The 24,773-nt window shown below is 36.7% G+C and overlaps 1 protein-coding gene across 4 annotated transcripts; it reads left to right on the top strand.

The window, feature by feature from the left end:
- The first annotated feature begins 19 nt into the window (after positions 1–19).
- RNF170 (ring finger protein 170) lies at positions 20–24,773 on the top strand. 4 transcript variants are annotated; one of them, XM_021547982.2, is made up of 8 exons: positions 20–76; positions 2,674–2,731; positions 9,548–9,691; positions 14,884–14,959; positions 16,306–16,414; positions 17,431–17,504; positions 19,360–19,464; positions 21,187–24,773. In XM_021547982.2, exons 3-8 carry the CDS (start codon positions 9,555–9,557, stop codon positions 21,454–21,456), a joined length of 771 nt encoding a protein of 256 aa, XP_021403657.1. In that variant the 5' UTR covers positions 20–76; positions 2,674–2,731; positions 9,548–9,554; the 3' UTR covers positions 21,457–24,773. The 4 variants fall into 4 exon arrangements, with proteins under 4 accessions (XP_021403657.1, XP_021403659.1, XP_021403660.1 ...); XM_021547984.2 differs by lacking the exon at positions 14,884–14,959 and having other exon boundaries at positions 9,548–9,629; XM_021547985.3 differs by lacking the exon at positions 20–76 and having other exon boundaries at positions 2,711–2,731; positions 9,548–9,629.

The raw sequence follows: 24,773 nt of genomic DNA, 5'->3' as shown, positions 1-24,773 counted from the left end.
CGCCGGCCGCGGGGCGGAGCGGGGCGGGGCCGCGGCGCGACCCGGGGCCGCGGGCCGGCGGCGAGCGGCGGCTGAGGTACCCTGAGGGGGCGGGGGGCCGGAGCCGAGCGGGCTGGGCTGGGCTGGGCTGGGCTGGGCTGGCCGCCCCTCACGGCCGGGGATGGTGAGGGAGATGCGAGCCCCTCTGCTGCATCCCCGACCAGGCGCCTCGCTCGCTGCCGGGCCGAGTCTGCAGCGCTTCCCCGGCTCCGTGTGTGTGTGTGTGTGTGTGCGTGTGTGTGTGTGTGTGTGTGTGTGTGTGTGTGTGTGTTGGTTAGATGTCCGGCGGGGCTGGGAGCCTGCGTTTGTGAGGATGGTGTTCCCATGTCGGTGTGTAATGTGGTTTCGGGATGGAGTAGCCCCCTACAAGGTTTTTGTCTCTTTTTGGAGTAGAGAAATGACCTTTCACCCACAGACTTCTGTTTGTGAAAGGAGCAGCCCCCACAAGGTTTTTACTCCTTTTGGAGATGGAAATGACCTTGCACCCACAGATATATCATAGTATCTAGCATGGCTTCGCTTGTTTATGGAGCAGCCTTGACGACTTTCTCTGTTTTGGACATTACCTTCCTTTCAACAAAGCCCTGCTGTGGTAAATTTAATGCACAGGCAACCTACCAGTATCTGAAGGGGAAGCCAGAGAAAAACTCTTTGTTAGGAATTGTAGTGACAAGGAGTAATGGGTTTCAACTTAAAGAAGGGAAATTTAGGCTATATAGCAGGAAGGAATTTTTTGCTGTTAGGGGCGTTGAGATGCTGGAACAAGTTGTCCAAGGAGGATGTGGATGCCCCAACCCTGGCAATGTTCAAAACCAGTTTGGATAAGATTGAGTAACCTGGTCTAGTGAGAGGTGTCCCTGTCTGTGACATGGGGATGTTGGGACTGGATGGCCTTTAAGGTTCTTTCCATTCTCTTAACATTCTGCGATTCTATAAGTTACTTGCTCAGAACTAGTTGCAAATGGTGGCTAGAAAGAAGGATGATTACATATCGGAATGGGCTGCCCAGGGAGGTGGTGGAGTCAGTGTCCCAATGGGTGTTCAAGGAAAGACTGGACATGACAACTTGGTTGACAGGGAGGTGTTCAGTCTTAGATTGGACTGGATGATCTCAGTGGTTTTTCCAGTTTAGTTGGATTCCTTAGGTGATTAAATTAATTTTTTACCTCAAAAACAAGGAGTTTGTCTGTGGCCAGAGTGCCCCTGTATCCTTGCTGTGCCCCAGCCAGAGAAGCTCTCCATCATGCTGCAAATGGGTCATCTGAGGAGTTCGAGCAACTCTTTGTCCGTAGTGTGTTGGATTTTGGATTATTTGAAGTTTGCAATGAGAGTGTGTGGCATTATGATAAGTTCTGCAGTTCCTTATCAGTTAACAATGGGCCTGACATGCAACAACATGGAGTGGCAGGCACAAGGATAAGAGTGGAGGGTTGTATAAACAGGAAGGGTCACAGATGTGGAAACTTGTCACTATTTTACCTGTTTTCTCAGACTTTTTCCATGTAATGAATTAGTAACATGGACAAAAGCTGAGTGCTCCCTTTATGCAAGCTTCTTTTGAACTGAAGAGTCTTGTAGGAGCTATGAAAATTTTCAAGTTTTTCCAGGAAAGTACTTTCTTACTGATCTCATTGTATAATCTGTATAATACTGTATAAGGTATAAATCATTGTATAATATTGTATAATACTGTATAACATTGTATAATACCGTATAAGGTATAAATCAAATCTGTCTTCATTTAAAGGTAACATTCAGTTTCAGAATGAATTTAAAGTCTTAGAAAACTGCAGAACTACCAACTTTCCGAGTTTTAATGTGTGCTTTAAGCAACAAGCTTGGTACTTTTGACAAACAATGTTTTCACAGGTACAGTGCATTGTTTAAGGTTTTCTATCATATCTTTTTCTGTGTCTCATTTCCCACTCTTTGCTTTGTCTGTTGCCACGAGGTGTAGCTTGCATTTTTTCTTGACACAAAAAAATACAGTATTGCTTTTTTGCCTTGCTATCTATTTTATATATGAGGTTGTATGTGGAGGTAGCACTTTCTACAATAAGGAATTCTTGGGCACTTTTCCTGAGAGATCTGAAGTCTCCTTATGTTTAGCTGAAGTACTACCATATTCCAGCAAACATTATTATAACGAAGTGACAATATTTTCTTTTTCTTCCTGTCCAACCAGGAAAGTCAGGTATCCAAGCTGAAGGCATTTGCAGGCTCTTTCTCATGCTCCTATATGCATATTAATTCAGTTCCACCCTCTGGTTTGTTCAGAACTCTATACCTTTCAGTATGTTTTTTCCTTATGAAGTGGTGGGAAACTTTGTTGGGAATTGTTTTACACAAGTCATACATCACCCAGGCAGATATTCAAAATAGTAATGCTAAGCAGGCATTGAATTTGTGTTTTTGCTCCAAGCCGTCCACGTGGCTTTGGGTTCAGGAGAAAAAATTATTTGAGACATTTTGTTTTCCCAGTAGAATGGTATCTTAATTTTGGATTATTTTCCCTCACAGCCTTGCACCTGTTTTTTGCAGCTGCTTTACTTTTAATTTGCAGAGCATGATTCCATCAGCAAAAGGAGAATATCTACTTTATTTTTTCTGTTGTTTTTTTTTTTTTCTCTTTAGGGAAAAATGTGCCTCAGAGACTGCTGACCTCAGACCTTGCAGAAACCTGCTTTATCAGGCAAGTGCCTCCGTTGGTCAATTTTTGTAAGATATACTCAAAAAAAATCACTTTTTGCCTTCTGAAATTTCCCTCTCCTCTCTCTTGGCAAGACTGTTCAGGCCTTTTCCATTCTCTTTTGCAAAGAGTATTCATGCACTTAACTGTAGTCAGCACAGTTCTGAAAGCAAAGGTGGTTCATGGTAAGCATATAACTGAATATTATATGGCTGAGTTTGGCTGTATTTCTTGTACCAGCTGAACTGACTTGTAAACCCAAAGTTGATGCAAATTCCTAATAATGATGCATTAACAGACTGCATGAAATTCTCGTAGGATAATCCCAAGTCAGTTTTAACAGCCTTGTCACAGAATATATCTCATCAGTTTATATATTGCTATGTTAGATTTTTTAAAATTTCTGTTAATAAATGTGCCCTTTGAATTTTCTGCTACTGATTTTTATAATATAGGGAGATACGTAGTACTAGAGATTGTGTGGTGCTTTATTCGAGTAAGACCATGCTCATAAAAATGGAAAGCTAATAAATCCTTTTTCCTCAGAAACACTTTTTCTAACACACCATCAATCATTTGTGTTATTTCTGTTCTATAATGTTATATTTTTCTACACCACTTCTTTGAAGTCCAACTTCACTAAGGAACACTAAGGAACCTGGATAAAATCTATCACCTCAGGATTAGCTTATTTAGGATTTAGGCTAGTAAACTCATAGTCTTCAACACTTCCACATTCATGATGTGTAGTTCATGCCTGCTGTTGTTAATTGTTTCTGAATGCAGTCTGGGCATATCTTTGGACTCTTAAAGAAAGAGTGAATAAATAACTGTAGGATCCAGTTTGCTGAGTCAAATCTATTCACAAAGTCTCATTATCAACCACAGAGCAGGGCCATGACCTGCTACTATACTGGAGCAGGAAGTAATTAGATAGCTTCTGATGAAACAGGTCTCAGTTTTTGCCCTACATATAAAGTTTGTCTTCGGGAATTTTTGCCTGTTTTTCTCGTAAATAAAATAGGCTAAATTTATGCCTACAGGTATTTCAACATAAGCTAATATATGTTCAGGGTGTGGATTACACAATAAGTATGCTCTGTTTTAGTATGCTTAAATTCTTAAAAGTTGGTTTATGTTATCTAAAACAAGCCAGTCTTCTTAGAAATCTTTTGAATTAAACCATTTTTTTGTTTGTTTCTCTTACACAGAAGAAAATACGAGGGGTTAAAGGCTTTTTAATCTTAAGAAAGTGTGACCTGTGGTATTTGACTAGTTGGAGGTGAATTATCTTATCCTGGAAAACACACGGCCTCTATAAATTAAGCAGATTTTTCAAAGGACAGGGGCGATGCTTTTGCTAATAAAAGGCAACTGGCAATAGGAATTGCAGGTTCTGGCTTCACGCTGGCCCACCACCACTTTAACTTGTAATTTTTTCAAGAACTGATGGTGGCTGCCAGTACTGCATCAAGAGGAAAAGACTCAAAATAAAACTAAAATAAATGAAAACCCAAAACTCCATTTTTCTCATCCAGTTCTCTCCCAGCCCATCCCATTTGGTCACATTGTAATCCAAATTACCTTTCAGATGTTGAGCAAATTGTACCACGCTCACAAAGTCAATACATTGAGGTTAATAACTTCTATCTCATATCAGTATTGCTTGTGTGTTACTTCATTGTTTACTTCTCAGAAGTCAAGAGAGCTTCTTCTTTTTCACTGTGCTTGCACATTCCTTTGGTAGTTGGTCCTAAAAATCTCTGTGGTTTTAAAAGTATATTATCATATGGCACTTCCCTGATAAACTCAGAAAAGTTCAAATACTTCAGAAAACTATGGGAAAAAATCTGACTTTGGATAGCTGTTTAACATATCATGGTAAAGACTGGATTGTTTTTAATTTCTTTATGAAAATATGAAGACATTAAAAACTCTCTTGAGTCATGGCATAGGATATTGTTGTAGCTGTGCTTTATGTTGAACATTGAAAGTCCTAATAATCTGAAAAATTAAGAAACAATACATCCACACTAGTTTATGTCTTCATTCCCTCACACTTCAGTGTGATCTGTATGAATTTCCAAGAATAAAAGCCATTGTACTTGCAGTATTGCTCATTATAGTTCTCTTTTTTTTTTTTTTTTTTTTTTTTTGCTTAAATCTGCATGCATTGTTCATACATAACCACATAGGGAAAAATGTAACTTTAAAAATATCCGTAGATTGTTATTTGCAATGTAAAAAAATTAGTGTTACCTTCTGTCAGTGATCACTCTGAGAAAAACTCATAATAAACAAGGTGATTTTCTGTACAGATGATTAATTACTGACAGATTTGCAAATAAAGCTGTATGACTTTACAAACAGTAAATTGCATTCCTTTCTATTGCAAAACCTTTTGTGGATAATTTACTCTGAGGTTGTTTATACTCTGTAGCCATCAAAAGCCATCGGAGATGAACTGGATCCCAGTCTACGGGATGCAATGTCAAGCTGTAACTTAGCTATTCCACATGGAATGGAGGAGTAACTCCTTGTCTTTTCCTCCTTTTCTGTGTTGTTTACTTGAAGCAAGTGCCAGTAGTCTGCAGATAAGATGAAATAAACTTGGAATTTAAGATTTGGGCTTTGGTGGTGTTGTTTTTGAAGTAGGAAAATGGCCCAGCATTTCTTTCAGTTTTTAAAATTTTGCAGTAGATATTTTTAAAATTCTGAAGAGTTCATTGTATAAATTCCAGTTTTGATGTGAGTATTATTAGATGTTGCTTAGTTATCATCCTCTCATTGGAACATAGAGTGGAATTATGCTTGCATTTAAGAAAGCCATCCTTGTGAAATGGCTAAAAAGAGAAAGTGTCTTAAGTATAACCAGAAATAATTTATCAGAATTTAATCTATTTTCAATTACTGTTATTTTTTCCCTCAAGTAATCTAATACAGATGGCACTTTACTCAGAGCTAGTGTAGACAGGAATTAATTTATTGTATTAAAGAATAGTAACAGACCGATAAGAAAAATTCAAACCTTCTTTGAAATTTTAGAAAGAAACAAGGTAACATAAGCCTACAGAAAAGAAAGAAAGAAAAACTTGGAAGTAATTTAATGTCTGAAAGCCTGTGATAGAGAACCCAGATCTGAAAATAATTATGTGAGGAAAAGATTGATGAAATGCTCTCATATTTTCATAACCAGAAAAATGTAATGGATCAATGGATGGAATTTAGTAGAGCCATACTAACTCACTCTTGAATTCCATCAAATTATTAACAGTGATTATTTTAGGAGTGATTAGGTATATGTAATAAAGTCTGGTTCTGGAAGGTTTCTGTGATACACACTTGGTCTTTATCAAGGCTGGCTGTCTCCAAAGACTGAATCTTCATTACATTATTTAAATCTATAGCTTGCTTCTTAGTTGTACCAGCTGAAAGAGCAACAATTGCTGAACACATGCACTGTGAATTGATGTTTCTTAGAAGCTATTTTTAATTATCTAGCCTATCATGCATTCAAACCACGGCAGATCACTCTTTGGCTGTTGTAGTTGCACTTGAAGAAACATGAACTGCAAGCCTCCAGTTACGGGTATTTTGTTTGAAAACATTCAAGGTCGCCTTGAAATCACAAATTTCCTTCTTCCTTCAGTCAGACATTTTTTGCTATTAGTGTATTTTAACATTTTCTTTGTAAACATTGCTTTTTCTACCATGCTGTCCAAGAGAAAGGAGGGGGAGGAGGAGGAGATTGTTGCTGTCTCTACTGAGACATGAATTCAGAGAAAGTATGTGTTGGTTCTTTTGAAGCAATACACTTTTGTTTTGTAGTACTAGTCTACACAAGTCTGATCAGCTCCCCCATGCAATGATCTTATTGAGAGAAAGTGTTGGAAGTAATAAGAAAAGTATACACAGTGCTTGTTGGCTGCCCAGAAACAGCAAGTAAATTAAAATATAAACAACATGGGGATTAAGCATTGATAGTTTATCTTCTCTAGAATTCATTAATAGAAGCAGCTGAGAGTGATACTGAGGCAGATTCCACTCCCCCTTTATGTAGTCTTTGGGGCATTGATACATAAGTGAAGACAAAGTGTCTCAGGGTGTTTATGGGGAAAGAAAGACTGCAATAGTTTTTCTTGTACACTATGCTTATGTCATAGAGGTTATTGGGAAGGTCATAATGTTTCAAAATGAAGGGCTGAAGCAGATATAAGTAACTGGCATTATGTGCAAAAAGGGAGAGAAAGTGAGGATCTGTGTATTTCATTTTCATGTTCTTATGCTAACTTTGGCACCTTAGCTTGGTACTTCAAGAAAGGTAGGTGAGCAGAAATTAAGGCAAGCAGATGCAGTGAGTGCTATTAATGGTAGGCAGAAAAGAATTTAGAGTGTTATAAGGAACATAGAGAGAAGGAAGAGCTGGAGTAGATGTCTTGAAGGCTGTTCAGGGAAACATTTAAATTGGTGTGATATTGATAATCTATGTGTTGTTTTCTAAGTGCATCAAGCAAGCAGTGACAGAGGATGTTCAGGTGTTAATATAAGAAGCGCTCGTCTTCCAAAGGTACAGTTAAATCATCTGTATGTCTCTGACATAATAGGTATTTCTGAAAAAAAAAACAAAACCAAAAACCCATGTAATATTTAATGGGATGTAGTTGTCATTGGCGTGTTGGTATAACATGCCAATGACATGACATCAGTTCTAACAGAATTGATGTGGAACAAAGGAGGAATTATACCAGTTCCCTGGCATTTACTTCTGATTTTGTTCTGAGTGGTCAATGCAGAAAAAACAGTGGGACAGAATAAAAAGTGATAATGTTACTTAAGGGGGAAAAACATAGAAATTGAAGATATCAGCATGCACAGTTATGGAAAATGGCTGTCTTAGAATGATGTAGTGTAAGAAAGAGAAGCTTCTTCAGGACAGGTTATGGAAAGAAATTAAGTATACAGGCAGGTAATGTTGAGCTAGGGAGGCATCACAGCACACCTGCCAGTCCAGAACCTCAGCACCAGGGAACCACTGTTCAGAAAAATTTCACAACGCCTTAACTTCATGGCTTTAGGTATAGGAATGTAATGGTATAATTAGCTGTGCAGAGAAATACTCTAACTCCTTGTTAGAGCCCATGTTCCTACGTAAGACCTTTCCACAAAGATCTGGTCTTTTATTCATTAGTATATATGAAACGTGTAAATATTGACCTACTTTAAACATGCCTTTCTATGAGTCACTGGTATTCCACCTTTGAAAGAAGTTACTCTTTCCAAATACTGTGACACAGTTGCTTGTTGAAAGCTGTAATTAACAAAAAATTGACTATAGTTACAGAAATAATAGTCTCAGTTCAGATTGGCACACTTAGGATAACTTAGTTTATTGTTTCACTTCATATATGCTTCATTATTCCATTTTAGTTTTCACAGTGAAAGCCCAAAAATATGACAATTAATGAAATCTCCCCTTGTTCTCCATGAGTTTGCTCTGCTCTTATGGTACTTATACCACTTACACTTCCTAACAATGCTCTTAGAATGTATCAGCTTCTCTTGTATTCCTGCTACAGACTTAAGGAAGCTTGAAAAAAGCTCCACTGCTTATGGTAGAAAAAATGTGGAGGGTGAGAGTAGCTGTCTTAGAGAAAATATTGTGCTTTTCTATTCGCAATAGACTGACATGCTGACATTTTGCCAGGGTAGTCATTACAGGTATCCACTAAAATCCTGATGACTTGTACTATATTTAAGTTGTGCAATTAATTCAGGGCTAGAGGGTGTTTGGTGTTATTTGCTAGACAGCGAGGTTTAAATTAAAAATGACACATGAGCTGTGAAGTGTAGTGAAACACTGATGAAAAGCTTGCAAGCTGGACTAGGAAACAGAGAAAAAGATACCAGTCTTACCTGCCTTCAGAAGCCAATACTAGGATTTTATGTCAGTTTCATGGAAAATACTTCAGTTGTGTATGTTCAGAGCTACAGTATGACTTTTCATGTCATTTGACAGAGTTAGCTTTACCATTCTAATTTCATAATATTCATAGCCATAGTTCATTTCACTTCCTGATTGCAACAGCAATAATTCAGCAGTGGGTTGGAAACTATTTTATTTTGCATGCCTCCAGCTGTAGGTTAGTACTGTAGGTTAATAAATGTTAGCCTTAGTCACTGATGGCTAAAAATGTGAAACAAGTATAAAATTAGTCTAACTCAGGAAGCCTGATAATACTGTTTTTCTTTCAAGTTTTCCCCATGTCTCCAGCTAAAGTTTGGTAATGCACAGAAAAAGAAAATGAAGTTTAAAATGTATTGGGTGATTCCTATGTATCCAAATGAGCATTTAACACTGAAACCAAAATGTCCTTGTTTCTTCATTCATCTAAGTGGTGGAAGTTAAGTTTCTCTGTTGGCTTAGCTTACCAAGAATGATGTGGTGTGTAATAGCTAAAATTTTTTATAATGCAGAGTCATTTAAATTTTTTTTTCAGTAGACTGTCCTTAGAATATGGCCAGCTCAGTAATGACCTATTCCTGTGCAATTTATCTTACAAAGATTTCAAAGTAAACTGACTAATTTTTTTTTTAATCTTTAAATCATAATACAGTCATTTAAGATTTGTTTAGTACTGCATAAGACTTCTACAATAAACTCAGTGTTTGGTAAAAATGGATACATTTCCTTCTTTTTGTAGCACTCTTTTCTCCCAGCAATGACTATTCTGTTCACATATTGTTTGTAACTGTGTTTAAAATGTCTGTGCACATATGTTTTAATATATGTATATGTATATATTTCTTCTTGCATTTTAGAGCTGTGATGGCCAGTCATCAAACAGAAGTTCAGAGTTTGAAGCTAGATAATGATTCAGTTATAGAAGGAGTAAGTGACCAGGTACTGGTGGCAGTTGTGCTCAGTTTCACTTTCATTGCTGCTCTGGTATATACGCTTTTAAGGTGAGAATGTGTTGAGAGGAATTATTAATTTCTTATAAAAATACTAACTTCCTTGACAATTTTGTGCATTGGTACATAAAAACTGTGATTTTGTGACAGTAAGGCAGCGGTTGTTTGATTGTTTACTATGTTTAATTAATTGCTTGACACAGCTAGAATCAAAAGTCAAGTTCAACTCCTTATCTTCAGATAATCAAACTGAGTAGTGTTCGTCATGCCTTAAGACTGAAAATGGTTAAATTCACAGTCTATATGACTGCTGTGTTGTATTTGGTTAAAAAGTACAGATTTGTCAACGACTCCAAGATTAAAATTGGATATATTCTCCAATGTATGTTCTAGCTGCAGTCTCCTTACAAGAAAACAAGCAAACAACAACCCAAATCCAAATAAATTGACTGATTTTTTTTTCCATTGAATATGCTCTAAAACAGTGTACTGCAATATGCATTCCATACAGGAAAGTGTCAAGTTCAGAATTCACTAACTGTAATGATCAAATCATCAAAGCTTATTTTTATTTCAGAGTTTTTCTTTGAATCCTAACAACCATCTTAGCCTATATGTTTGAGGAAAATGAGTCTGAGCTTCAGATTGGCTTATTTTATTTTATTTGTTATTTTATGTTATTTTATGTTATTTTATTGATATGTGTAAACTTCTGAAAACAGAACAGTTTTCAAAACCAAGGGAGCTCAGTTTTAGTGAAACAGTGGCATCATGGAACTTGAAGAGGATATGTCCACATGAAAAATATTGCTGAGGTAGAGTAACTTGAGAACAAGCTACTAAACAAGCTATAGGTGGAAAAACTTGGTTGGACTGCAAGGCAGTGCTGCTCTTCAGGACCAGGAGATCACAAAGGAATCTTAAGAAAGGCATTCACTTCACCATGCTTTTTTTTCCCCCTGAAGTTGTTTCAGTTACTCAGTTTGCTTTAATAATGCCTCTTTTTTATCTGCTCTGTTATGATTTTTCTACCCTTCATCTTGACATTTTTGGCAGTTGTGACTTGAATTTCAAGTGTTTAGTTTAAAAGTTAACACTTTATTTTTGAACTCTAGAAAGGCAAGTAAGAAATATTTTTTAAAAAATGAGTGGAACAAGAGTCAGCAGTTGACAAGAGTAGCAGGAGTTCAGTCAGAATTAAGTTCAGGGAAATGTTGCATCAATTATGAAGAGTTACTTAGGAAGGAAGATAAGGCTAATTATTGACTGCCTCTGCAGTGTAATAAGAGGTAGGTAAAAAGTTGGACTGTGAATCCTATTACATGCCTTGATGGTTTATTTTCTGCAGGGGCAAAGAAACTGAAAACACAAATCTTCCAGACTTTGGAGGTCTGCATTGTATGATTCGTGGCCAGTGGCAGGACTTGAGGAAACACATGAAGCTGAGTCAGAGGAGATTTAGGTTAAGATACCAGAAAAAAGTTTTTCACCCAGAGGATGGCTGAGAAGGCTCCCCAGGGAAGTCATAGCACTAGCCTGATGGAGCTGAAGATGTGTTTGGGCAATACTTTCCAGGCATATGTATCTTGAGGTGTCCATGTAAGGCCAGGAGTTGAACTCAATGATCCTGATGGGTCCCTTCCAACTCAGTATATTCTGTAACTGTGATTCTATGACTGACAACTGAAAGTCTTACCAGTATCCTTTTAGCTCCCTACTCTGCCTTCTGGTACCTTTTAAAATTATTTGTATTCAGCAGCCCTCTTCATCGATCTCCTTTGTATTGTTGCCATCAAAATCTGCATAGTATCCTAGAAAATCTGTACAGTGCAAAAATTTTAATTTATTTAGCACTGAGGGGGAAGTGAGGGAGAAAAAGAGTCTTTTGGTTTTCTTCTCCAGTTACCTTAGACAGTGCGCTGACGTTTCCCCCCCTCACACAGCCCCCTGAATATCAGGCTAGCCCAGAGGTCCAAGGCTGTGAGGGGAGATGGTAAAGATTTCCAAAAGAGGCTCTTAGTTCAGCTCTCTTTATTCTGTGGTGTCCAAGGGGAGAGTGGGGCAAAGGAGGACGAACAGGAAATGTCAGGGGTCTATAGAGACTTTGGAGACGGTGGGCTTCCCTGGCTCTCCACCAACCCCGTTGGGGCAGGAAGGAGGGTCCAGGGATATCTTGATCAGAGTCACAGGGTCCTGGGGAAGGGGGCATAGAGTGCCCATGAGCTCACTGTAACAGTGCACTGGTCTTTGGGTTGCTTATATAGTTAGGGTTCATTACCCCAGGTATTTTCTTTGCCTTTCATGTTTCTGCATCAACAGAACCTAAATACTTAAGTTGGGTAGGAACAGGTCACAGGTAAATATATAGGAAAGAAAGCTGGTGATGAATAGTTGCAGGAGCTGAATCAAAAGGGAAATGAGCAGCAAGGAGTAAGTGTTGGAATAGATTTTAGGGGGCAGAAGAAGAATATGGAGAGAACTGTTAAGGGATATAATTGTTGTATCTGTTTCAAGGTGAAAGAATTCAATGAAGCATCACACAGTCTTGATTCATACTTCTGGCAGAGTAACTTACAAGCCATATTTAACATATGTAACCAGTTGCAGATGTATCCTTCAGGCACTATATGATAGTTCTGTGAAGCCTGTATGCTTTTCAGTTATAAATTTTGATAAAATTAAGCCAGATTTTTTCCATCATCTTTTCAAATAGTGAGTAGGTTGTCACATTACAAATGAGATTGTGAAAATTCAGTGTATTCAGCAAATTAAAGGAAGTCTGATCCTTTAATTCCCTACAAGGGATTTATCCTAGATGACTGAACTGTTCCATGTTTAGGGGTCTACAGGTTTAGATTTTTCAATCTAATTTTTCTATCCATCATATGGTTTGATTATAAGATCAAGTCATTATTTTCAGCAGAAGTGAGATCTTAGTCCTTGAAATTTAACAGTGTCCATCACTGCACAGTGATGCACCAGTCCCCTTAAGTACTGTCCCTCTCTTTTCTTGTGTGAGACTGCACACTGCATGAGCAGGCAGTGATCTTCCTTCCAATAATAAGAGTTTGGCGGGGCCCTCTGTGGTACAAAATACAATCTTTCCACATCATAGGACCTTTTTCCTCAAGTTTTGGCTTCCTAGCAGTCGGAAATTAGGAAATAAAAGGCCTTTGCATCTAACTTTATTTCTTTCTGGCTTGTGTTTGATAATGCTGCTAATGACATGGCACAATATTTTTTTTAATTTATTTCAGTTATCCTCTTACGCTAATTGAATGACAGAAGTGTTGCATTTGATATGTCTTGAGCTCTGCCTGTCCCTTCCTGAACATTGCATGGTTTTCAGCTACATCACCATCTTATGCATAAGTGACAGTACATGCTGTACCTCTGCAGCTCTGCAAATGCTCTCATGATTTCAGCCTAGTATGTGATACCAGGGTAAGGTCATATAAATGAACACTTCCAGTAGCAAATTTGCTACTGCTAATTTAGTTGTTTATGGAGAAATCAGAATAAACAGTCTTACAATTCACACATTCCACTTGTGTATGAATCAAATTGGATTTCAATATATATCAAGTGTTCTGGCAAACTGAATATGTGAAATATGTTCATTTTGTAGCATCTAAACAGAAAAATACTTCTATACATATAACATGTATGACAGACAACATCCACCAAATCTGATTGATGGAGACCAAAGGTGCGTAAGAAGAATATAGACTTTCTATCATATAACTTTCATATGTCACCCACGTTAGTATTAAATATATTTTCTTTTTACAGATAGCCATGTAAATACTAGCATGAAAAATATGTGACTTGTGTATTTCTCATTGAAAAAAGAATGAAACAGACCAAATGTTAAACATTTAGCAATGCAATAAACATTTGAGCAATAACGCAACATTATGATTGCCTACATTAACTGAAGGAAATTATTGCGGAAGCTTCAAGAGCCATTGAAGAAATTATATAATGTAACTGCAACCAGAAAATGTCATGAAAGCTCAACCAGTCCAGCCCTCATCTCTGACAGAGGATCACCTTACCTCAATATCCCTGCAAGCATTGCAACCTGTTTTTTGATTTAACTTTTAGTCAGGGATGGATCAAAATAGCCTGAGGTAATCGTCTCTGATTTTTTACATTATATAATTAGAAATGTGTTTCCACAAGCCTTAGATAACTGTGGGAAATAATTGCTCATATTTATAGAATGAACAACTTATCCTATCCCCTTTTCACTCCATGAACAGTGTTCTATATAAACTGACATTTCTTGAAGTCTTTCGCTAATGTATAAAAAATGTGGGCAGTAGTTCTTATTATCTTCTGAACTTTCTCCAACTTCTTTATATGTTTCTATGCATTTAGCCCAAAATGGAGAACAGAATCCAGCTGAGACCTCAAGAGTGCTGAGCAGACTGTATCATCATTGAAATCCATGTGAATTAATAAAGCATAAAAATTCACATTTTTTACTGTTGACTCATATTTGTTGTAACTCATCACCTCTGATTGTTGTCAGCACATTTTTAATTTCAATTCTGTCCCACTGTGTTTTTGAATTTGTACTACATCCATCCTTCTTCCTTCAGTGTGGCCCTTCCCAATGATTCCTCATGGCATATCTAACCTGTATTTCTTTTTTTTTAAAGAGAGTGATTTAAAAAGAGTGGTTTCTTTTTATATCCAGTCTGCTGATAGTTACATAAATTCAATATTCTAAATGTAAATTTGTCTACCCTTTCTTATGCAAGTGTCATGTAGCAGATAAAATTGAAGTAATTAGGAGGTTTCACCTCTATGACTTAGGCAGTGAGTGAAAAACTAGTAATTTATGAGTAGACCAACAAATAAGAAACTAGCAATGGAGAAAAAATGAAAAATATTTCTGTATGTTTAATTTAAAAACTTTCAAGTAACTTCATTTTTTTTATTCAAGGTTCAAGGCTTAATTTTTTCTCAGATTAAAATCCAGTTTTAACATGATTTAATGATTGGTTGTGGAGTCCCTGAAAAATCTTGCTGCTGTACAGCTTTAAGTGTCCAAAGTAACTTTAGGAACCAGAATAAATTCCTGCTTCCTTAATTATTTGTGTACTTCCTTTAAAATCCTTTATAGCAGGAAATACTAATGTTTTATCCTTTGTTCAAGTTTCATATTTGTTTCAGTGAGTTATTTTTCAGCATTGGATCACAGGGCTTTTTATTGCTTGTATTTCCTTTCACAGAAATGAACATCAGAACATACATCCAGAAAATCAAGAGCTAGTGCGAGCTCTTCGTCAGCAGCTTCAAACTGACCAGGTGCTGTAGCAAGTGTTGGCAACATTCAGCTCTCTGATGTGGGGTGCTGCAGGCCTCTCTGAGGTTCTGGAAGAAGATGATATTGAAAGTTATGGGAGCTTACTTACTGTACAGAGGCATTCTTGAAACCCATCAAGTTATGGGATAATGTAGCCTTTTTAAATGGATGCATTAAGTAATTAAAGCTAAATTTTGGCTGGTTCTTTTTTCAAGTAAGTTTTTGCCACAAGGTGGAGTATGTTAGATTATGCTACGTGCTTCCTGGAATGTTCCTGGGAACTTTAGGGTAAAAGAAAGGAAATCTGGAGTACAGTTTGCTGAGACAGGACAGGGGTAGATGTTTAGACTGATAAGCAGTGTGTAGTAACAATGGCACAGCAGCAAGAACCAGTGAGAGACAGAGAGGAACTTTTTAGCAAAGCCTTTAATCACAGGACAGAGAGTGGTGGTTTTAAACTGAAAGAAGCTAGCTTGAGATGGGATGTAAGGAAGAAATTCTTTTCTGTGAGGGTGGCGAGGCACTGGAACAGGCTGCCCAGAGAAGTTGTGGATGCGTCATCCCTGGAAATGTTCAAGGCAGGGTTGAATGGGGCTCTGAGCAGCCTAATCTAGTGGAAAGCATCCCTACCTATAGTAGGACAGTTGGAACTTAGTGAACTTTAAAGGCCCCTCCAGTTCAGACCATTCAATGATTCTATGACTGCATCCAGTTTGAACAGGTAGAGTCTAGGCCATACTTTTGGAGAATATTGAAAACAGTCTTTCATTATGATACTTCTTGAAATAATGACAGTGCATATTTATGTGGAAGACAAATATGGCAAAATGGGGAGAAAAGCTGTTTGATGACAGTGACATGCACAAGCTGTGTTTGGGCTTGGAAACACTAAAGGCTGTAACTGGTAAGCAGCACAGTTCAATTACCTGGCTCTGGACAGAACTGCTCAGGATAATGAAGTAATAACAATATAGAAAGAACAATATAGATCTAAGTAATGAACAATATAGATCTAAGTTTGTTATTCATGTTCCAGTGTGTCTAACCTGACTCAGTGTGAAGAACCAAGGAAGTTCTTTCTTCGTAGTCTTTAATTGGTTTGAAACATACAACTTATTTAACAGATGAAGGGAAAATAATGGTCCTGTCACAAGAACTTGCTTATTGAATCAATGCATTTAAGTATGGGGTTTTTTACATTTAAATATATTTCTCAGTTCACGTAGTTCTGCGTTTGACAGTTTGACTTATAGTGAGTGAATACCAATTTATTATTATGATTTAGAATTCAGTAGGCTTATATAAAATAGTATCTCCATCACTTTGTCTTTTCTTGCTGTTCCAACAGGATGCTTCTGCTGGTGATCGGCATCGCTTCTATACAGATATGTCGTGTCCAGTCTGTTTGCAACAGGCCACATTTCCTATAGAAACCAACTGTGGCCATCTCTTCTGTGGTAAGCAAGAAAAGCTCCTAGTCCCAGAGTTAGAACCAGAACACAAATACAAACTTTTGGCAGTAGCTCAGGTGTCCTAGTTCAAAGCTTTGTTTGCTTTTAACTGTCATTGCATCTGCAAAATAAATAATTTTATATAAATAGTAGAGAAAACACATTTATGAATAAAAAGTCACTTTAAGAGTGTGCTGCACTGTTTTGTATGCTACTAGGAATGAAAATGTTTAATTTTAAAATGTCAAAGAGTATAATTTGTTTCCAGTTTAGTAATAAAGTGAAGAGGTTGAAGAACATTTGGGAATGCACCATTTAAAAAAATGTTTTATTAAGAATAAAATACTATTTAACTCACAGAACATTTTTTCTTGGAAGTTCTGCAGTATTATGAGTAAGTGCACTTGATTAAAGTGCTTGGTTTTGTTTTTTTTGAAGCTCTGTTTATATACGGACAGCCTATGTAAGATTTTGCTTCCTGTCCTTCAGGTTCCCAGTAGAATTCTTTCACTACATTCATCTAGATTTTTGAAGTATATAGTGTATACCATGCCCAGTGGTTTAAATGGAAAATCAAGCAAGTTTGGAGAACAGATAAAATACTTACATTTTTATATTTGTCTCCGTCTATCAAAACTGATGATGATAAAGCCAAGTTTTTAGTAGAGATTTTACATCTCCTGACATTTTAGTGACTTCTAGTTTTTGAACTGGTAGAAATTTTAGCATTTGCTTCTTCATTTAAAGATTAAAAATTCATTGTGTTTTCAGTTTTAATGCCTTAAAATTACTGATTCAGTTGAACCTATTCAGGATTTTTCTCATTAATAATATTGAATTTGAAGACATTAGTTCTTGATGAATCTTCAGCCAATGCTGTACACAAATTACATCAGAAACTGTAGATTCAACCTAACTGCTTATATGCTCTTTCTGTTGTTTCCCTTGCCACGTAATGTATTATTTCAGGTGATGCATTTTTCATCTCAGGAGTTTAAATGTGTGTACCTTGCCTTCACCAGGTTCCTGCATTATTGCCTACTGGAGGTATGGCTCGTGGCTGGGTGCCATCCGCTGTCCGATCTGCAGACAGACGGTAATACTTTAAATCATCATGGACCTGTCAATTTGGCTGCCTAGGATAGCCTGCCACAAGGCACTTACATGTGAGCTGCAATAGTGAGGCTGGCAGATAAATAAGTCTGAGAAACTGAAAAAATACAGAGGGTTATGTGAGCCAGGAAGGGTGGACATTCAGTTTTTCCAAACATCTTGCTTTGACAAATGGTTCCAGATTGTTCCTGCCACTCAAACATAAGTGAACTGTGCTGATAACTCAGATATTTTTCTGTAAAGAGTATGTGAAAATAGAAAATTGTGAGATTTTAACTATGATCCTTCCATGCTTTCTGTTCAGGATGTTATTAAATTCTTTTACCAGAATTTGTGTCTGAAAGGCTTGGCTCTTGTGATGGATGGCCAGTATCAGCACACTACTGGTTCCTGAGAAATACCTTCTCCCTTCCCTCTGTCCCTACCAAAAGACCTGTTCATGTCAATTTCTTATTTTGGTCCTATTTTTAACTTGTATGTATCATTAATTTAATCTTTGTAGAGCAAGCATTAACTTACTTCCTACGCAACTTACTTACATTGTCAGTTTGAAACATGTTCCTGCAACTCATTAAGGCTTAGGATCTCTGAGTCTGATAATGTATGTTTTAACAAAAGTACATCTTTATTTTAACAGTGCACAAACTACAGAGCTAGTAACTTCTAATGAATTGTGTAACTTATGCTCTTGCTCCTCCATAATATCCTACTTTGATTGTGTGTATCAGCAGGACAAATGACTGTAAGAAGACGGTTGAAGGAAAGAAAAATAAATATGGCTGGAAGAAGAATAAGTAGGTTTAGAGTGTAGCCAGTGAAGAAAAAGACACAAATAATAGGTGGGGAAGGTGGAAAAGGGGAAAATAGGCGATTTTTAAAATTGTCTTTCCTTATATATATTTTCATTTACATTCCTCTGAGTTACAGGAATATTAGGTGGCACTGTTTGCATGGTTATGCATTCTTTCTAACCCTAGTTTATAAATGGGGAAGGGAAAGATGTATACATGAACATGAGTCATACAACAGGTCTGTGGCAGGACCAGAAGTTGAATGCAGTTCTGCACATGCTCTCGTTTCTGAATGTGACTGCCACACAGATTTGTATTTAGTCACCAGGTACAGAGGAATCTTCCGAAGACTGTAATAATTTGAAGTGCTATGCCTTCCCTGCTTCCCATGATAATCTGCATTTTATACCTGTACATTGCTTCCAAATAGAAGTCTTAAGTTTTCAGCAACTCCTGTGCAGAAAGATAACATACATAAGGCCATATTCACATATATCTTATTTCTCTAGGTTTGCATGAAAGTTAACCCAAGAACAGAGCAAAATTCTCTGTCTGTACAAAACAGTTGAAGGTTAATATCTTTTTCTTAATTCATCTTGGTATGAAGATCCATATGCAAAACCATGAGTTTTGCTGCGTGCTTGTTGTCATGGAAGGCAATCCTAAAATATGGAAAAACAAAGGCCTCGTTGATTGCTTTATTTGATTTTAAATTTAGAAAAGAAAATTAGATTAATTTTGTAAATGAACTTTGTTCTCCAAATCATCTGTCCCACTTATGAAACATAAAGCATTTCAGTATTAAGAAGCCTCTCTTAAAATGAAGGTTATTTTATGCTTTTTTGAACAATCTCTTTAAAAATTAATATTCTGTAAGGAGCTGTATGCAATTAATTAGTTAAAATTTAATAGCAGTATCCATTCTAGTAATTTTCAGTTTATTTTCCTATTAACTATTCAACTAAACCAAAGTTTTTTCTATACAGTTAGCTAAAGATGACTGTTTTACAGTTGCATGTATAACAAAAATCTCCATGCTGTGCCTAGGTGACACTATTCTTACCACTCTTTGGTGAAGATCAGCAGGGTGCAGCCCAAGTGTTTCAAGATGTTAATGATTACAATCGAAGATTTTCAGGACAGCCCAGATCGGTACGTTTTGGGTAAATTTGGAAGTCAGTGGTGTTAGGAAATTTCGAGAGCAATTTTTTTGTAGTTTTGGTTTTTCCTCCTCCTTTTTTTTTTTTTTTTTTTTTTTTTTTTTTTTTTTTTCCCTGGGATATGGATTTTCTCTTCCTGATTCTTAGGGCCTAGGCAACTTTTCTTTAGGAAATTCATGTTGAAATGGTTGGATCAAAGCCAAAATTATTTATTTGTCATTTATGACAATATATGGAAACTTAGGGGTTTTTTTGTGAGTGTGAATCTAATAAGTCTTGAGTTTTCTCAAGTGGTCATGTGTAAGTTGTTTTTTAGATATGAGTCATTATTTTGAAAGGATCAATAATTAGTCAGTAAAAGTACTTAATGAAATAAATTACCTGCAAGGAAGAATATTCACTTAATTGGTCCTTTTACACTGATTAGAAGAATGTGAAATTCTACTCTGTGTCTTTCTCTTCAGACAGCTGTACACTGTCTTGATTTTTTAGCTTTTCCCCTGGGTTATATTACAGTCTTTATTCTCACCTCTGAGTGAAGAAAAAAAGGTTTTTTTCCTGTAAATAGCTAAGAGGGGTGGTCAAAGCTCTACAAATGTTAGAAAGTCAGACTTGTGACCCCATCTCCTATGTGTGTGTCCTGTTTTGCAAGCTGAAATTCACACACATGCATGCTAGTAACCTCCCTGCTTGTCTTCATTTGTAATGGGATTTGGATATAGCAAGAAAAATGTACAGTACAAAGAGACAGAGGGAGGAGTATTTTTCTAAACCACAAAATGTATGGGTTTTGTCCAGAAGAGGTTGAAACTACCTTTCAGGCTCCATTAGACCTCTCTGCGAGCTGTGTCTAGTCCCCAGTAACCTGTCTGAGGGCATGCCAGAAATCTACACTAAAGCCCTAATTGGACTAGATAAATTGTCCTTGATTTATATGCAGTGTTACCACATACAAAATTTCTGTCTCAAAAACTTTTTCAGCTATGGGAATAAGTCATTTTAAGGGAGTTTAACAGCCCTATGTAGAAACTGTGTACCACAGAAGGGAACCAGTATAAAAAAAGTTTTAAAGTTCACCCCTCCCTAATCATCACAACAAAATCCTGAATATTTTCTGTTGAGCAGTCTCTTGCTAAGCTGGCAGAATTGTAGTGGCAAAATGGAAAGGATCCAGGAATGGACTCATTTAGAGGTTCTTTAGTTTACTTTGAAGCTTCATCCATCCTGTAGAAACTTCTGTGAATCACTGGTTATACAACAGGAGGGGGTTATTATGTTTCTGAAAAACTGTAACCTATTCTACTTTACCTATTAGGTTTTTTTTCTTGCAGTCCTGGCTTGTCTTGAATTCTGATCAATATTTCACTCCAGTTAACCTGTTCGCTGTTTCTTATTTTCCCAGTCATTTGTTTTCCTCTAGTATTCATTGCTTTTCCTTCTAATAGATGCCAGTATATTTTCTAGTGATGTTATTACATGTATGCTTTTCATTGTAGAATAACACAGTTTAACTGTTTCTTGAAAACAGTTAAAATATGTAGAAAATATATTTTAATTACTTTCTACCCAGTAAAACTAAACTCATTAACTCTTCCCAGATTTAGTTTTCATTCCTAAAAACAGAATCTAAGATTTAATGTAGTAGCAGAAACTTAAGTTTAGCATGGGTGAGTTGTTAAAGCAAAATACTAACTTATAGATTCTTTCTTTATAGATTATGGAAAGAATTATGGATCTCCCCACTTTACTGCGACATGCTTTCAGGGAGATGTTTTCTGTAGGGGGCCTCTTCTGGATGTTTCGCATCAGAATATTCCTCTGCTTGATTGGAGCCTTGTTGTACCTAGCTTCACCTCTGGATTTTCTTCCTGAAGCTCTGTTTGGAATTCTGGGGTTCTTGGATGATTTCTTTGTCATTTTTCTGCTGCTGATATATATCTCTATCATGTACAGAGAAGTGGTAACACAGCGTCTAAATAGATGAAATGGACAAGTGACCTAAAAGCAGAGTCAGTTGTGGAATGTTTTAAAAAGAAAACTATAACGTAAGTATGATATAGCAAGGTGCCTGTGTATGATTTCAGTAGTAACAATTTCTTAGCTGGTTTTGTTATAAAACATAAAGGGTTAGTGTATGGTGATGCTTAACTGGAATCTTTAATTCGTGCATTACATATGCTTCATAAGAATGAGGTTAGTTTTATAATGTTATAATAAACCACCTTCATCTACTTCCACCTGATGAACAACTGTGTGTAATGAAAGCAGGAAACACTTTCTTTGGTGTGTTGTGGTTTGTGAAAAAGGAGTTCTAGCAAAGTACTTCAAACAATAAGCCCTTTGCATAATCTAGATGTGTAAGAAAATTCAGAAATTCTTAACAGTAAATTATCATGACTAAATTGTTTGATGTCTCCCTGTTGTGGGCTAGAGTTTTTTGAAATAAAAATTGCTTTGTTTGTCTCTGTGGAAGAAGAAACCCATGGACCACATTACAATTACCACTCTGCAGTTTGCTGTTGTCCACATGCTTCAGAAAAATAAGGATAATACCTTGGTATTGCTTGAACTGCACTTTGTACCATGCAATTGTATTGCATGCAATTTGTACAATTTTATTTTTATATTTGGGAATATGTACACAGTATCTGCTCTACATTGAGAAACCAGTATTATGCATGTCACACTTGTTAGTGCTCTATTTTTTTAAGTGAGAGCATGGTTTTTCTCTTCCGACTATTTTATTTGGTATGTATGTATCTTAGAAGCAGAGGTTTTGTGCTGCTTTGGGTCAATACAGTATGTCTGAAATGCAACTTTGCATTTCTGTATATGCATTAAAACATTCAGCCAATTGGAGAGGACACTCAAATTCCAAGTAGTGGTTGAAAAAAAGAAGTCAGAACTGGATGTTTACAGTACATGTACATGTATGTGTACAGTGTAGATGTTTACCCAAATGTACATTCTGCAATATATGTGAACTAAACAACATAGATATTGGGGTGATCTTCAGTTGGATTTCTCTTGTTTGGTTGGTTGCTTGATTTGGATGTCAATAGAAAACGTTCTGAATTACCTTGAAAAATATAGTCTCTGATAAAGGACCATAAAAAATCTTGAAAATGTTTTCAAAAATACCAGGGTATTAATTATCCTTAAAGCTGATTTTTTTTTTCATGTTGAATTTGAGCATAGGCTATCATAGCTATACAAGTAATTTGAAAATGCTCTCATTTTGTACAATGATTGTGCCTATAAAGGTCCGGGATATGAGAGATCATTGTACTTTTTAGGTAGAGGAATGATAATTGCAATTTAACTTCCTGAGTACTTGAAAGACAGTGAATTAATAGGTGATTCTTTGTGTGTTTACATATATAGGTGAGACTTAAAATGAAAGGGACCTTTTCACTGCTTCTGTGTTTTCCCATTGCAGGTGTCTTTCCATAGCTTCTAGCACTTAGGTATATGCAGGAAGATAATACAGCTGAAACCTCAGGCGTCAGTCATTGAGGCATTCAGTGTCAGTGTTCAAAATGGCATTCATTTAAAACTAAATTCACCGATTCTTCATTTGAAAGTTTAGCTTTGGAAATCCAAGGACATTTTACAAATTAACTGGAAAGCTACAGTTTTCTTTGTTGCTGTTTGTTAGAGATGGAAAAGAAGAGAAAAGGGAAGTGAAGCAAAGTTTGGAGGAAAAGAGTGAGAGAGAAAATTACATTTTTGGAAGCAAATGCTAGCTAATTTTTCTTGAGCATCTTGGTTGAGCTTTTCACCTTGTGTTGGCATTGCTAATGTATGGTGATGTTTTAGTGGCTACCTCAGTTAAAACTCTTTAAGGTGTTATTGAGTAAGGGTGAGATATTCATAAGCTGTTAGATGCATTTAAAAAGCAAGATAGTAGTTTAGGATATTATGTAAGACAGGATTTCACAGTTTTGCTGTAAGTATTGTTTTTGGTTTTGGGGTTATCTTTCTCAAGAAATCTAGCTGAAAACAAACCCCAAAAATTCTTTTTTGATTGAGTAAATTTAACACCCTGTTTTCTCCTGGAGTTTAATTTGTAGGTCTGCTTAAAGAAGAGTGTGAACTGCTCTTGTAGAGAAATTGGAATTTGTTCATGGAATTTGTTGATCTGGTACTTCATCCATACTTTTACCCTATGATTATAATTTTCTCACGACTCTAAATCCAGAGTGGAATATAGATGTACATGAATCTGCTTACTGATTGGTTTTCTTTGAATTTCCCAATTCCATGTGTTACTGTGAAGTTCATGTGGAAATTCCCTATCCCTTCTAAGGGGATCTTGAATATCTGAAATCATACACAAACCACATCTGAAAGATTATATGAAGTTTCCCATGTTCTTTTTCTTCAGTACATTTCTGATAGCCAGAAGGGTTTCACTCAGAGGCTTCTGCTTACTTTTGAGTATTGAGTAACCTGTAATCTTAAATTCAGCACATTAAATGCTTGACAGAATTAGAACTGTTCTTTTCATCAATATGCGTGCTTGCTTGTGGATATTCTTTTTCGGTCCTGCAAGCCAATGATAAACAGTATTATGACTTGTTCAGGCCTTTTTGTGTAATGCAAAGATGCATCTGTCCTGCAATGTCTGGCCACTGTTCCTTTCCACAAATCAGGAATAGCTGTAAGTTAGCTATCTTGGGTACTTAACTTGAGCTTAACATAAACTCTAGAATTCCCAAGAAGCTGGAGATTAAAACATGAGCATGTAGTATTCCTGAACTGTGTGCTGCCAAGTTGTTTTGTCAGCAATGTGAAAGGTAAGGGTTCGGGCTGAACACTGGCTTCAGAATGTGTGCAGAGTGACTGCAAACATCGCTGTGGTTTTATCTCCAAAGATGGGGCAGGCGTGTCACTAAGGGGGGAAAATTTAAAAACTGAAAGCTATAGCGGGAAGATGTACAAGGATAAAACAGAGTTCTTAAAAGATCACATGGGCACCAAAAGCTATGTGAAATATTTGATTGTTCTAGCAATATTAACAAAGAGAAAAACAGAAATTATACTTAATAGCTCTTATAAAATAACTTGTAGCATCTTGAGGCCTAATGATCATCGCTGTATAGAGCGATCCATTTCTGTGCTATTTGTGTGCCACACCACTGATGTCTGTGAGGACCAGGCACAACAGTGTGGTTTGGGGATACAATTTTGCCGTAAGTTTCATAAAACTGTAGCAGTATGTTACACTAGATTTTTAAGACAAAAGAATTTAAACTACTTATTGTTACTTTTAATGATAATAAATTGCTGTTAAAGAGA

This window comes from Lonchura striata, chromosome Z, assembly GCF_046129695.1.
Source record: "Lonchura striata isolate bLonStr1 chromosome Z, bLonStr1.mat, whole genome shotgun sequence".
NCBI classification, from domain to species: Eukaryota; Metazoa; Chordata; class Aves; order Passeriformes; family Estrildidae; genus Lonchura; species Lonchura striata.
This window is presented reverse-complemented; position numbering and strand designations above follow the sequence as displayed.

Coding starts and splice junctions, on each gene's coding strand:
- RNF170 (XM_021547982.2), top strand. CDS start 9,555: ATGGCCAGTCATCAAACAGAAGTTCAGAGTTTGAAGCTAGATAATGAT. Junction 17,505..19,359: donor GTCCGATCTGCAGACAGACG/GTAATACTTTAA, acceptor TGCTGTGCCTAG/GTGACACTATTCTTACCACT. Junction 19,465..21,186: donor TTTCAGGACAGCCCAGATCG/GTACGTTTTGGG, acceptor CTTTCTTTATAG/ATTATGGAAAGAATTATGGA.